The 15,519-nt window shown below is 39.5% G+C and overlaps 1 protein-coding gene across 1 annotated transcript; it reads left to right on the forward strand.

The window, feature by feature from the left end:
• The first annotated feature begins 327 nt into the window (after positions 1-327).
• Positions 328-5,952, forward strand: prf1.3 (perforin 1.3). The gene is made up of 8 exons (XM_084743586.1): positions 328-498; positions 1,513-1,768; positions 2,131-2,172; positions 2,413-2,505; positions 2,617-2,753; positions 3,968-4,466; positions 4,936-5,306; positions 5,489-5,952. The coding sequence occupies exons 2-8, from the start codon at positions 1,520-1,522 to the stop codon at positions 5,760-5,762; spliced, it is 1,665 nt and encodes a 554-aa protein (XP_084599712.1). The 5' UTR covers positions 328-498; positions 1,513-1,519; the 3' UTR covers positions 5,763-5,952.
• Positions 5,953-15,519: the final 9,567 nt, after the last annotated feature.

Here is a 15,519-nt window from a genome sequence, read left to right on the forward strand (position 1 = left end):
GGTTGCTGATCTGGATGATCTGATTGGAGGCGGGGTTTAGTGAAGGGTCAGTTAGTTGACTAGCTTGCTAAATGACTAAACCAGCTAACGTGGTCGATGATACTAACTTGTGTATGAAAACAAACTGTTGTAGAAATAAAAGATGCAAAGCTACTTTTGAATCTTGATACCAAATATGGTGAAACTCTTTAATCATGTTTTGTTTTCATTGTTTGTTTGTTTTTAATTGTTCTGTCCAGATGTTCCCTGGTTCTCGCTCATATAAAGGTGAGTCACCTGTTCGTCCAGGTGAAGTTTCTGACTCTGAGTGTTTGTAACCAGGAAGTTAAAGAGCAGAAACGTCCAGAGTGTGTGGGGGTGTGATCACACTCAGAGACAGAATCATGTCTCACTCAGTGTTTTTAACATCAGAGACGGAGCAGCTTCTCACTCGGATCGGATCACACTGAGTCACTCTTCTTCATCATTATCATCATCTTCATCATCGACTCTCCGAAGGTAAAACAACTTTGTTTGAAAATGAAAAGAATTAAACTGGTCAGTGACTTTACTTCTGCTTAACTGTAAAAAAATAAAAACCCTTTTCTGATTGTGTGATCAATCGAGTTGATTGCTGAATATTAAATATTTAAGGTGAAAGAAATATTTCAGCTCAGATGGCTGAAGGAAGTGTGAGTTTAATCCAGAATTATTTTTTTTAATATGAAATGAATAAATTGAATGAATTGAAATTATTATTATTTTTTTTTTTATAAAAGTTGATACAATTTAGAGAAAGTCATAAATATGAAAAAGTTTGATTTAATAATCATCCTCAGTTTGGTATTACACTGAAAACAAACAAAATAATGTGATTTATTAATTATGTGTTGATGTACAGAACAACCAAAATACAACATATTTATTTAAACAAATTCATTAATAAATTACTTTGAGCTCGTCTGATTGTGTGATATTGTAATATTTATATCATAAATATCCTGATTATCTGACAGCAGCATGTCACTCTTATGTTTTCTGTATTTTTACTGCTAATCTCACCACGATGACACTTTACCTGAGAAAATACTGCAGTGTAAAATAAAGTATTATTACTATAACACTACTGCAACTACTATAAATCATTTAAAAACTGGAGTGTGGAGGATGGATTTAGGAGAGGTACCATTTCTTTTTGAAGACTTAAAGAACAAAGTATGTAAACTTTATATAATATTTGATTGGCGTCACTCTGTTGTGTTGTGATTGGTTGAACTGTTTTGCTTCTAAATGAATATTTAAATGCAGGAATGTGAGAAATTGTGAGATGCTGTAGTGCATGGATTAAATTACGGGGGAGCTCTAAAACTCCGCCCCCCTCAGGATGATGCATCACCCTGTCAGGGTATATTTCACAATAATGACCTGCTCACTGTGCATTAATCCTCATATAGCATTTAGCATTAGCAGTGCAACAACACTGGTTTGTTTTTTACCCGCCACAAGTCAACTTCCTCCCCTCTTTCCTTTCAGTTCTACGATGCTCTCCTCCTCCTCCTCCCTCCTCCTCCTCCTCCTCCTCTTCCTCCCTCGCTCTCTGGGCTGTCAGACCAGCTCCTTCACCGAGTGTCAGCAGATGCCGTTCGTCCCGGGTCACAACCTGGCCGGCGAAGGTTTCGATGTGGTCAGGATGCAGATGAGCGGCGCCAGCGTGGTTGACGTCAAGAACTTCATGGTGGGCGGAGTTCAGGGGAACTGCACCGTGTGCCACAACCACCTCCTCAACCAGGTCAGGGACGGAACAAGTACTCAGATACTTTACTGCAGTATATGTAGCAGTACCACAGTGTAAAAATACTACAAGTAAGAGTCCTGAATTCAAAATCTTACTGAAGTAAAAGTACACAAATAGGTCTGTTCTCAGCAAAATGTACTTCAAGTCAAAAACAAGATGTCATTTTCATCTCGTCACGTCTGTCATGTGGTTTGCTCTGATAGATGGAATCATCTTTTCTGTGTTGTTCTGTTTCCTTCCACCTCAGATTATGAAGCTCGTTCTAAAAGATTCACATGGTTATTTCACAATTTTTACTTCCTGCGCTGATGATGATGATGATGATGATGATGATGATCCGTTTCTTCCTCAAACAGACCCAGAAACTCCCAGTGTCAGTCGTGGACTGGAGGATCAAGGTCAGTATGAATAAAAGAAAAAAAAAAGATTTAAAATGAAACATTTTTGAAATATTAGCCAGGTGAAATTTAAAGTAGCATAAAATCTAAATACATGTACAAAACCTGAGTAAATGTTGCTACTTAGTTACTTTCCACCACTGTAGCTAATGTAGATATGAACTTGTGAATCTTTGTAATGTAAATGAAGTGTAACATGTTAGGGTGTACAGTATTACCCAGCATGCTCTCTGGCCTCAGGTGCACTGCCGGCGCAGTCTGAGCAGTAAGATCTTCGAGTCGAGCCAGTCGGTCATGAAAGCGACGAGTTCGTCTCTGAGTGCCAGCTGGAAGGTAGCGGGTTTTTCTGATTGTTTCATTTTAAATCCAATATTTGGAGTAAATCACAGGGTTTTCAACGGCGTGCTGAAGTCACAAGTCGTTACCTGCTGTGATGTCACTCAGGTGGGCCTCAGTCTCCCTGGACTCGGCGGGTTCGCGGTCGGAGGATCTCACTCCAAATCGTCAGCGTTTGCAGAGAGCCACAGCAGGAAAGACAAGTTCTCCTTCACCACCCATGAACTGAAATGCAAATATTACACGTGAGTACTGAGCTCAGGTCTCCATGTATATCAGATGTTTTGATATGTTGATATTTTCCAACTCATTTTGACCGATACAGATATCCGAACATATTTTTACTACCTAATGTTAGAGCATCAAGTCTATCTTGTAGTAAGTTAACATATTATTCTGCCTACTCTTGTCATGCAAACATAAAATACAATGCTTTTCAAAATAAAATACGATGCTTCAGAATGTTCTGTGTCTGTCAGTGACAAAAACAAGCGTCACCTGCCCTGTGAGCTCTGGTTTCGTGGTTTGTGGTGATTTAGAGACTCAGTTTGTAGAGTTCGTGGTTGTTGAGACAGTAGAAAGACCAAGATGTTTTTTGCCGAGTTTTATTTCGTTTGATGATGATGCAAAAGGATTCTGCTGTTTCTGATCAAATCAAACGTCTCTTCCTCTTTAAAAAAAATCTCTGACTGTAGTGATCCTTTCCATAATGTTGTCAGACACTAACAAGAACAATCTGAGCCTGTCAGAGACAAAAACAAACACAAACAACAAGCAAACAAGCAAGCGTCACCTGCTCTGTGCGCTCTGTGGGCGCACCTGCATGAATGAAGTGTCTGACAGCGCGTCAGCTGCTTCCGTCACTGTTAGTTTGGTGGTTTGTGGTGATTTAGAGACTCGCTTTGTAAAGTTTACAGCCTGTCATGCTGCTGCATTGATCTGTGTACAATGATGCAGATAAAAAACAAGAGCTGAAACTTGTTTACCGACCAACCTTATATCAGTCAACCCAATCTCCATCGACAGAGGGATCTCTGACGTCTTCTAATAACTGAAATGCTCCCATTCATGACCTTTTTGGCCAAATTAAGAGTAAAATGTTGCCATACTGTGGAGGTTTTTGGTCATGAAGGTGTTGCCATCACACTGTTGTTCACTTCACTCCAGTGAGCTTCTAAACTCTGATGGTGTCACCAACTAACTGATAACAAAATTTGTAGGTGACCAATCTGGTCTTCGGTTTTTTATGAAGTATTTGTTACAAACCAATCTTCCAAACAACCGTCTGTGGTTGAGTTGCACTGTGGGTAATGTAGGCAGCGAGTTCTGGCGAGGAAGAAGAATGTGTGAAATATAAAGGGTAATATCTGATCCTGTTGCATTGATTTCGAATCTCCTTTTACAACATTATGACAGGGTTTAATGTTAATGAGACTTTACTCAAACTCTTCTTCTGCAGCTTCCGTCTTCACTCCCGCCCTCCGCTGAGTAAAGAGTTTGAGGTTTCCCTGAAGAACCTTCCCTCCACCTACCACCACAAGAACACTTCGGCCTTCCAACAGTTCATCTCCGTCTACGGGACCCACTTCATCCGCAGGGTTCACCTCGGGGGTCGCGTTCACTCCATCACCGCCATCCGGACCTGCCAGGCCTCCATGAGCAAGATGTCTGTCCACACTGTCAGTAACTGCCTGTCCACAGAGGCCAGCGCCAACATCAAAGGCATCAACATCAACGCCGCCTTCAACTTCTGCCGCGCCAAGAGCAAGAGCCTGAAGAAAGGAGCGACCTTCAGCCAGGCCTTCTCCGACCGCACCACCGAGGTCCTGGGAGGGGACGGGGATGTGGGGGACATCCTGTTCTCCCCCAATGGCGTTGCAGGGTACAAGAAGTGGCTCCGGTCCCTGAAGAGGGTCCCAGGTGTAGTGTCCTACCAGATCAGCCCCCTGCACTTACTGGTGAGGAACAAATTAAAGGCAGCTTAAGGAAAGGAAGATTAAATTTACAGTGTTTTGTCCTCGTGTGATGTGTTTGATTTGTTACTAACAAATTAAGAAAGAAAAAGATAAAGTAACAAGGCAAAAAAGTACCAAGACGTAAAAGACGTAACAAGACCAAAAAATAAAGTAACAAGACAAAAAACCCTGCAACATAACAAAACATTACAAAATGTAACAAGACATGAGAGATCAGACAACTGTTAACAAAAGGTTGGTGACAGTAACTATGGGAGGCGGGGCTTAGTGAAAAGAACTAGAACATGTCAGAGAGTAAAATCATGTCCCTTACCTACAGATATCTTATAGAGATTAACAAATTGATTACAAATTTTATTTATAACTGATTGGTTGTATTGGAAGATGGAGGAGGCAGTCAGAAGATAAAGTAACTTTAAAATCCACACTCTTCACTGTTTCTGTCCTGTAGGTGACAGATAACCCCGTCCTGAAGGTCAGCCTGCGTGACGCCATCAGCGACTACATCCGTAAGAGCGCCAAGTCGCTCCGCTGCCCGGCCAGCTGCAAAATCGGCAGCCAGAACGGGAACTGCGCGTGTCAGTGCAAAGGACACCGCATGGTGAACTCCGACTGCTGCCCGGGCGAGCCCGGCGTGGCCCGTATGAACGTGACGGTGGTCCGAGCCGAGGGGCTGTGGGGGGACTATTTCTCCAAGACGGACGGATACGTCAAGGTTTTCTACGGTAATCAAGGAGCCACGACGCCGGTGATCTGGAACAATGACTTCCCCTCCTGGAACTACCTGATCCGCTTCGAGACGGTCAACCTGCGTCGCAGATGGTGAGTCAATCTGATCTCTAATGTGACTAAACTAATCAGATAATTGATCCTGTCACAGTCTTGTCAATTGAAAAATAGGTCCAAATACGTGGTCCGTGCGCTCCGCCTGTTTTCACATGTTTGGACCTGTTTTTCAACTAGCGATCAATCTCGCAATAATATTTCCACTAATCGATTTCCAGGCCGGTCCGGTTCGAGGTCTGGGACCGGGACAACCGCTGGAATGACGACCTGCTGGGCCGCGTGAACGTCATCCCCACGATGGGCCGCAACATCATCAAGAAGTTCGGCCTGAAACACGGCTCGCTGTTCGTCCGGCTGACCGCGATTTGTGCTCCCAGCCTGCAGGGGTCGCTGTGTGAACAGTACGCCGCCTCGCCAACCTACCGGGACGTGATGGGACACATGGAGGAGGGTTCAGGGAGTCCTGAGGGTCACGGCGGCTCTGTCCTTTGAGTTTTATTTTCATTGTGTCACTGCTGTGTTTGGTTTGCAGCTCTGCTCTCTTTTCTTCTTCAACTTAATTCACTCAAAATCCATGACTTTATGTATTTTAATTACATTTAAATTTAAAGTTTGTTTACACTCAGTTTATACTAAACATATTATGTTCACTTTTTTGGATAAATAAACTTCTGACTTTATATATTTCTGTTACATTTTACTTACTGCAGAACGTCTTTTTAACACGTGGCTAAAGTTGAGAAACGGTTGTAGTTTGGTTTGGTTTAGGATAAGAACATGTTTGGGGTTACAGTAATTCACAAGACAACACGATTATTTTCATCATCAATTAAACTGTGGATTATTTTCTCAATTAATCAATTAGTGGTTTGGTCCATAAAATGTCCAAAAAACCTCAAAAATATTCAGTTTACTGTCAGACAGGAGTAAAAAACTAGAAAGTATTCACATTTAAGGAGCTGAAGTCAGAATTTGGACACTTTTCATTAAATAAAAAGACTCAAAATGATTAATCACTGATCAGAATAGTTGATGATTAATTAAATAATCAATTAATAATTGATTTATCAATTAATTGTTGCAGCTCTAGTTTGTAGTACTGTTTTAGTTTTGTGTTTTGTGTTTTAAGTGTCCATCCACCCACATCTGCCAGCATTTTCTATGAACTGTCTTTTATTTCCTTCAAAACAGTTTTTAAATGGTGATAATAATAATAATAATAATATTTTATTTATATTTTTAAAAATATTTATTTATATTTTTATTTAATTGATCTTTTTTTACAGATAAAAAAGAGAGAATAACAATGTGTATAAAAATCTGTACAGTCGATCAAATATACACAGAAACAAAATGACAATAATAGATAATAAAACAGAATATATACAGTAAAGATTTTCCAAAACAGTAACATACTGTTATTATACATGTGTACTGTGATAGAATAGAAATAATACACAATGTGCATATATAAACCCAAAATCACAAATGACAACACGTCTCGGGAGGTTTTACAGTGACAACTTCCTGTCCCACAGAGTGTTAGAATTAAATATTAATATTAATTCACTTATTAGAAGTGTTGATGTTGTAATTCTGGTAGTTTTAGCAGCAGAAGTTTGTGTTTTAGTGCAAACTGTTGTCAGCAGTTCTGACTGTGTTTAACTGTCAAAAACACACACTGCTGACTGTGTAACAGCCACACACACACACGCACACACACGCACACACACACACACACACACACACACACACTGATGAATCGCCAGTTACTCTCTGACGATGCAGAAAAATATTTGAACACTGAGAATATTTCAGAAAGTAACAGGAGTTATCAGGATGTACAATAATGAACAGAATCTCATTCATGACTAAGTTATTTATGATGTTCATGTTTTGTCAAACAAAACAAACAAACAAAAACAAACAAACAAAGGATACAGACCTGAAAACAAAGATGTAACAAGATACAGCAAAATAAAAACAATAATGTAAAAGAAGAAAATGATGTAAAAGACAAAAGATGAAAACAGAGTAAAATGCACCAATAAGACAATAAAACAAACAATAAAACAAAAATGACATAAAATACATAACGAGACCAAAACGACGTAATAAAAGTCTGAAACAACTGAAAATCTGAAAGAGAATCAGTGCTTCTATATAAATATTTGTACTGGTCCTGCAGTAAAGACTGTGTGGACTTTTGTCTCTTCTGTCCATGTGGACAAGTTAAATCATTTAACACGTTAAATAATAATACAGTAACCTTCTGAGTACCTTTATATCGTCATATCGATACTAAATCAGTGAACGATTCACACAGAAAAGGTCTGTTTTCATTCCAGCTTAAAAATTCACCAAATCAGTGAATTTTTGCTCCATAAAATCATCAATATTAGTCTCAAAAATCCTGCATTGATCAGACTCTGCATGAAAGTCACAGAAACACTGAGCCGGCAGAGTTCATCTATTCATGAAGTGAAATAAATACATGAAACAGAAAAGATGGTAAACTCCTGCCATGTCCAAAGCATTTCAACAAAATTCAGTCACAGTTTATTGAAGATAAATCTCTGATCTGTGATCTGTATCTGTTCTCGTCTCCTGACTGCAGCAGGAACGTGTTGAAGATTTACTTCAAACTTTAAAGTTTCTCCAGGAGGTCTGGAGATATTTTCACTTCACCTGCTCACAAAACTATTTAAAAACTTTTTTTTTATGTGATTTATGATGCTTGTTTATTGTATTTTTTCTTTCTCTGTATTTCTTAATCTCAGTGGGACTCACCTGAGTAGAGAAAGGATAAACAAACAAACAAATAAACAAACAAATAAATAAATAAATAGATAAATACATGTTTCCGAAGTAAAGCAAAGTGTCAAGTAGCACAAAATGTAAGATAATGTATTTATTGACGGTAAATGTGATTAAAGTGAGTCAGCTGTCAGACTGCAGGAGGATCAGACAGCATCAGGTTCAGGTGTTGGCGGCGCCCCCTGCAGGCAGTGAACAGTCACACCTCCTGCAGCTCTGACTCTCATTCTGCCCCCTGCTGGCAGGACGTGGTACATATTTTCAGATTTCACATTAAAACCTGAACAACGTGAACAGAGGTCAGGGGCGCAGTCTTACTGGACCGTCCTCTGGTTACCATGGAGACAGGAGGGGGGGCGGGGGGGTCCTAACCAGATTTGATGAATGAATGAAACCTTTATTGCCCTCAGGGGGGTTGTTCCACACACAGGAGAAAAAAAGAACATCAGGAACCAACATGACGGCACAGAGAGTAACATGAAACATTCACCTGAAATTCAGATCATGTGACCAGAGCGTGGCGAGCAGCTGGATGCTGTGTTGATGCCTGCAGGTCACGCTGGACCTCCACCCTGAGGGTGCAGCAGGTCTGTCATGTCACTTATCTTTGCACCCAGTTTAATGAGTCCATCCGGTTTGTTCCAGTTTTATTTTGTTTTTATCTAAATGCACCACAGAGAGCTGATTCTCAGGATGTTTTCAGGGTCTCTGTGGATGCAGGTGCTGCCACACACGTCAGGTGTGTTGTGAATTATGATCATTTTTAGATTTTTGTGATTATTTTTGAGTCTATGCATTTATGATTTTGAGCAGATCCTGCAGAGCGTCTCCCCTCACAGACTCACAGACTCTGTCAAATCATCACATCCACAGTGTAAAAAAGTTTAAAAAGTTGAGAAAACTTCAAATTTCAAGGCCGCAATGGATTTTTGACTTCTGAAAAGGTTTTATCCACTACTGATATTTTCTTGATAGAATTTATTTTTCTTCTTTAGATAAACTTAAATATTTGAGTTTTAGAAACTCAAAACATTTTATTTAAGAAAAATATATTGAGTAAATTAACTGAAGTGAAGGTTAATATTAAATTTTCAATTAAAATTATTTAATTTTTCAGACAACCCATCATTAATCACAGCTGTACGCTGCTGGAAATGTTTGAAAAGTGCTTAAATTTGATTTCGAAAAGGTGTTCGAGCCCTGAAATTGTGATTTTAGTCGACACATGAAAGTCTGATTTGAGGACCTCAGAACAGAAAGTCCTGTGGTCTGGATATCTTTGCTCTACGCTAAACGACACACACACACACACACACACACACACACACACACACACACACACACACACACACACACACACACATGGTCAGTGTGTTTAAACTGAAGAACAGTGATGACTGTTAACACATTTTTTTTTCTTTTGGTCAAATTTTGAGAATTTTTCAACATTTAAAGATGAAAATCCTTCGCTGTCTGTGGTGGAATTAATGATCAGTTATTTATTGATAAAATCTTGTGTAATCTGTATCAGGTTGTGTTTTAATAACACCTCTTGAGGTTTACTGTCAGCTCTGTGACGGCCTCCAGCTGCTCCTCTCTGCTGCGCTCTGATTGGTCGGAGCAGTTCTGACTCATGAATCAGCTCTGAGTCGTCGTGGTATCGACCTCCGGCCATCAGCTGATTTACATGTAGACTCCTGTGACATGTCAATAGTGAAGCAGGAGGAGCCGGAGCATCTGGGGACAGACAGGAGGAGGAGGTACAGAGGCCTGAGAGGGTCAATTCACCCAGAGGACGAGGAGGGAGGAGCAGGACATCAGGTGGATTATAGCAGCAGGAATATTACATTTTATTATTATTATTTATTTTAATTTAAACCTCATTAGTGCAAATTTCAAATTTCAAAACAATGCACTGAGATATATTTTTGAGTTTTGAGCCAAACTAAAACTCTTAAGTTTTCAAATTAACTAAAAGTTTTGTTGACCTATAATCTTTAGTTGACATAATTTACTTTCCTTCTTTAGATAAACTTGAATCTTTGAGTTTTAGAAGCTAAAAATTGTTTAAATACAAATATTGAAATTTTAACATTTACTTTCACTTCAATGAATTTACTCAATATTTTCCTTGATACTGTCTTTACAATGTTTTGAGTTTCTAACATTCACATCTTTAAACTAAATTATCTCAACAGAAGATCAGTAGTTGGTAAAACTTTTTCTTAAAAAAAAATTCACGGCGTGTTGTGGTGCTTTTAGAACAAATGAACATTGCAAAAGAATGTTGCAAATTTTTTTGTATAAGTAATTAAAACTTGTTCCAAGAACAAAAACACACTGTTCTCAGTGTTTTACCAAAAAGGCTCAGAATAACAAAAATTCTAAAAATCTGCTTTACTTGTAAATGAAGAAATGAAGTGAAGGTTTTTTTGGGGAAAAAAGGCTCCATTAATGGGATTGGTTCTTTAGGTTTATGACATCATACTCCCAGCATGACTGACTCTGTTTTTCTCAGAGAGCTAAGAGATTTTTAAATTAATCTCATCTGACTGCGACTTGTTTAAGACTTAAAACTCAAAGTTTAGGACTCGGGACTTGGGAGATAATGACTCGGCTCCACCTCTGATATGAAGAAGCTCTGAAAGATGGTTTTTGAAGACGAGTAAATAAAAGTTCACTCACTCACTTTTTTAGATGCAATTTAAAACATTTTTTCTTTAAATGCTGATTTGCTGAACGCTGTGATTTTAAATTGAATGATAATGAGTGATGCACCAGCTGATTCTAACTGACGTTTCTGTGACTGAAAACAGTGACGTGATGAAATAAAAAAAGGACGTGTGTTGGTTTAAATAGAGACATCTGACATCTGATAATAATTCAGACTGTCCACCGTCCTGTTAAAGCTACAAGGACAGAGCAGACGAGGTGAATTATTGATGAAACAAGATCTCAGATTTCCTTCAAGATCAGTTCAAAGACCACCAGGAAAAAAAAAATAGAAGGAAACACAAAGAGAATCTGTCCTCCTCGTCCCCGAGAGTCTGTCCAATCTGGACAAACTGAATACAGATGAAGATGTTTAACAGGTCGTTCCTCCTCCTCCTCCTCTTCCTCCTCCTCCTGCAACGTTTGGTTAAAGATTTGAGACAGGAGTGAAAAAAAGAGGAGAAAAAAAGAGGATGAAGACGAGGGGATTTCCTCCGGGCGTCCGGCCAACCTGCCGCCGCCTGCAGGGTTCATCTCAACCATTAAAAGTCCATTTTGAAATCTCAAGGCTCCATTTAATAGCAGCCAGCCCTCATATATCTCACACACACACACACACACACACACACACACACACACACACACACACACACACACACACACACACACACACAACCTGGTATCTCCTCACACAGGCTCTGAGCAGGAAGTCAGGAACATCTTTTCAGATTAAAAGTTGTTTTTGGGTCAGACAGAAGCTCAGGTGGAGGATCAGGTCCAGACGAGAGGAGTAACAGATTACATGTAACTGAGAGATAGATAGATTATATGCTATTATTTAATATCAACCTCAGACTGACAACAACAACAACAACAACAACAACAACAATAACAATAATGATAATAATAATTTATTATATATTATGAGTGATGCCATATATGTATAATATAATATCACACAAAATATACAAAATATTACAGTTACACGGAAGATCAGTATTTTATACAACACGTGGTGTTTGTTGTCAAAATTAAGAGCCAATCAGAGCCTGTCAGCTTGTCGATCAGGTGACAGCCAGGCGTTTGCAGTCGGTGGCTCCACGAACTGCGGCCGCCTCGACCTCGTGAGGGTATCGTTGCCCACGTGTGCATGACGTCAGAGCAAGTCGGGATCAAGTCGGACACAAATCTAACCGGCATGCATTGTGCGGCGACCATCGATTCTGCGCAGGCCTGTCTCATCTCGAGCGCACCTGTCGTAGGGGGCGCTGTGGAGCCGTTTTACAACACTGACTAAATATTGACTCTTATCAAACATGTGAAGTTTGGGGCGGATTCCAATATGAAGCACAAAGTTACGACAACCTCCCGTGTCATGGTGAAACATTAAAACTTGACACCTCGCCACAGTGACGTCTTTCATCAATAACAAGGGGAAAACAAGATGGACTTTCTGTCCTCAGACAGGAGATGCACCTTTTGATCAACCAGGAAGTGAACCGCCCCCAACGACCACAGTAAGTCAAAGACAAAGTAACATGAGAAAGTGCTTGTTTCACCCCACAGTGTGAGAACGTTCACACTCCATTCAAACAGTGAGAAGTAAAACAAATCAAGATTCATATCAAACAAACTGTCACGTGATTGTTTGGGTGCGTGACGGCACATGAAATGAATTTGTGCAGGTGAGTGTCAGTGTTAGCATGTGTGTGTCTATTAGCATGTGTGGATGTTAGCATGTTAGGATGATAGCATGCTAGCAAGTGTGGCTGTTAGCATGGCTTTTAGCATGTGTGTCTATTAGCATGTGTGGATGTTAGCATGTTTGGATGATAGCATGCTAGCATGTGTGGCCTGTGCACTGGAAGTTAATCTGCCCACTGCAGAGTGACCTTTTTTTTTTTTGTCTTGTGTAAATTTTACATTGTTCAGCATCTTTTCCTCTAAATTTCCACAGTGGCTCATCTCATGTCTCTCTTAGCTAGCTATGGACGCCAAATCCAAAAAAGACAGATTCTGTTTTTCTTTTTCAATCAAAAATGGCTCCTTTGCCTTTAATAGTAAAGGTTGTTGACCCTTGAACTACAAGAGCCACGAATGAGTTCACACTGAAGTCACTAGAGAACCGTCCGAGTCCGAGTCTCTGAGGGTCGGTGATGACATGTCAGGATGTGATGAGTTGGGACTGAGACCAGGTACTCTGAGCTTGTCGGGTTTTCAGTTTCAGGCTGAAGGACATTGAAGCTTCTGTAGGAATCGAACCTGTGACCTTCCAGTTAATGGAGTTTAGCCTCATTGCTATTTTAGTACAGATGCTGTGTGTGTGTGTGTGTGTGTAAGTGTGTGTAAGTGTGTGTAAGTGTGTTTGTGTTTTCCTGTTTGGAAAATAGATTATGATATACTGTATGTAAGATAAGATATTCATTTCTTAGTACCACATCTGGGAAATTTATGGTGTTACAGCAGCAAAGAAGCATCAATAAAAGATAAAAGCGTAGCAAGACAAGGGAAGCAGAGGCGCTAAAATACCAACTCCTACAGAGAAGCTGAACTACATGTCTGCAGCGCTCCGTGTCTGTTTGGGAGAATATTCATGCCTTGATGGAGACAGCAGAGATGGACATCTCTGCTCTGAGTGAGGACATGCTTGACTACATCTCCCAGTGAGCACTGCTGCATTGACTGGTAGTCTGTTAGCGGTCACAGCGAACGTTACCTTGTCTGTAGTAGTTTGCTAAAAACTTTGCTAGAGACAGAGTGTTTGTGTGCAAATTAACAATGCACCTTTTTTCCCCCTCAGTTTTCTAATGCTAACGCCCCGGGTACAGACTGACAGGCTGGAGGTAGAGAGGGTACCGGATTCCAGGGACCCAGACTCAAGAGTTAAGTCAGAAAAAAATTTGATGACTTCAGACTTGTCCACATGACAAAAAATCAAAAAAGACTTGCAACCCATCTTGGATTTTAACAACAATGACTCATGAATTCACTTGGACTTGAGCCTTTTGACTTGAAAAGCCCAAAGATTAAAAACTTAAAAAGTGTGATTCATGAATCAGTTAATTTCCCTTCATCTGCTGAATCAATGAACGTTAACAATATTCGTTCTCCACTTCCTCTCCACTTTATTTGAACCAATCAGACAGCAGAAAACCATGAAGGACCAACGTTATGTTACTGAGCTCCGGCTGGTAAAAATTATACCAAGGACACTTTCATTTATGCACAAAAAGTTTGAGGTGCTCAAAAAAAGATGAATTGTTGTTTCCAAAATGATGAAAACTACAGACAGAGACACAACAACTAGCAACTTCATTCCACATTTGAAGTTACACAAAAAAAACCGGTAACTCAAGGCTAATATTAACAGTTACAAAGCTAATGCTTAGCTAACATTAGCTTAGCAACTAAGTATCTTTGTAAATCAGGCTGAAAAGTTACTATGACTTTGAGTTGTCATGGGAACTCAGAGTTTAAGACTTGTGACTTGCAAAACAGTGACTTGGTTCCACCCCTGCTGGTACCTCACGTTCCACAACCTTATGACTTTATGTAGTGGAGGTGCATAGAGTCTGTGAGTTTCCCCTCAGAGATCAATAAAGTTTTATCTTAATATCTGTAATACATCATCATCTTATCACTCAGGACTGTTTATTGATTGTATTTTGTATTATTAATCAGAATCAACAAAGTGCTATAAGTAAACTTATCAATTAATTGTAGCAGAGTAAAAAGTAGAATATGTGCCTCTGAGATGTACTGGTGTATTAGTATAAAGTAGCAGAATACGAAAATACTCGTACCTCAAACTGTACTTAAGTGCTTTACTTGAAATGAATTCAGTTACTTTCCACCACTGAATACAACTATTCACATCATATATTTCTGCAGTATTTTTAAATATGTGGCTATATTTCAGATATACAGGCTAATGGGTGGTGAGGGGAGAAATGGACGAGGAGTTAGTTATTGGCAGTTTATTGATAAGTATTGGCTGGATAACAATTTTTAAAATACATTTTGAAATAAAGAATGATATAGTGTTCATACAATACTACACTCCAGATAACATTAGCTTCAGACCAACTTCTAACATTAGCTACAAAGAACAACTGCTAACTTTAAGCTACACAAACCTTTAGCTAAGTTTGTTGTTGTTATTTGTTTCTAACGTTAGCAGCTAACATTAGCCTTCGGTTTGTTCAGCTAACAACACTGTGCTGTTGTTTCTCTTTTCTTATTTAAAGACAAAATAAAGTTAGAGTTGAAACCCAGTGAAGCATTTTTCAGCCCAGTATGTGATGATGAACTGCTCAGTTTATTATTCTGAAATGTAAAATATATTTTAAATTTATAATCCTACTAATAATCCACATTTTACTAAATGTATCTGTGATCACATATGTCTTTTTTCCTGTAACTGTAAAAGAATAAGTTACATGTAATCTGTTACTCCATGAGCCTGAATACTTGGATTGGGTAACTGACTATATTTTTTTATAAGGTAATCAGTAACTATACATTTTAAGAGTAACCATTCCAACCCTTTGGACAGGCAGAATGAACAGATTGTTCCCCCCCCCCTTCCCCCAAAGCTCCCTCCTGATCCTCATTCACCTGAACCGAACACACCCCCTGCTGCGGGGAGAGAGAGAGAGAGACACCGACACAGCACGGAGAGAGAGAGGGGGGAGGGGGGAGGGAACAGGGCGGAGGAGAG

This window comes from Lutjanus erythropterus, chromosome 19 (genome assembly GCF_056507025.1).
Source record: "Lutjanus erythropterus isolate fLutEry1 chromosome 19, fLutEry1.hap2, whole genome shotgun sequence".
NCBI lineage: Eukaryota > Metazoa > Chordata > Actinopteri > Lutjaniformes > Lutjanidae > Lutjanus > Lutjanus erythropterus.

What these genes read in the sequence shown, in the direction of transcription:
- prf1.3 (XM_084743586.1), top strand. Translation starts at nt 1,520, where the DNA reads ATGCTCTCCTCCTCCTCCTCCCTCCTCCTCCTCCTCCTCCTCTTCCTC. An exon ending in ACAACCACCTCCTCAACCAG is followed by an intron (nt 1,769 to 2,130) that starts GTCAGGGACGGA and finishes TTCCTCAAACAG; the next exon opens with ACCCAGAAACTCCCAGTGTC. An exon ending in TCAGCCCCCTGCACTTACTG is followed by an intron (nt 4,467 to 4,935) that starts GTGAGGAACAAA and finishes TCTGTCCTGTAG; the next exon opens with GTGACAGATAACCCCGTCCT.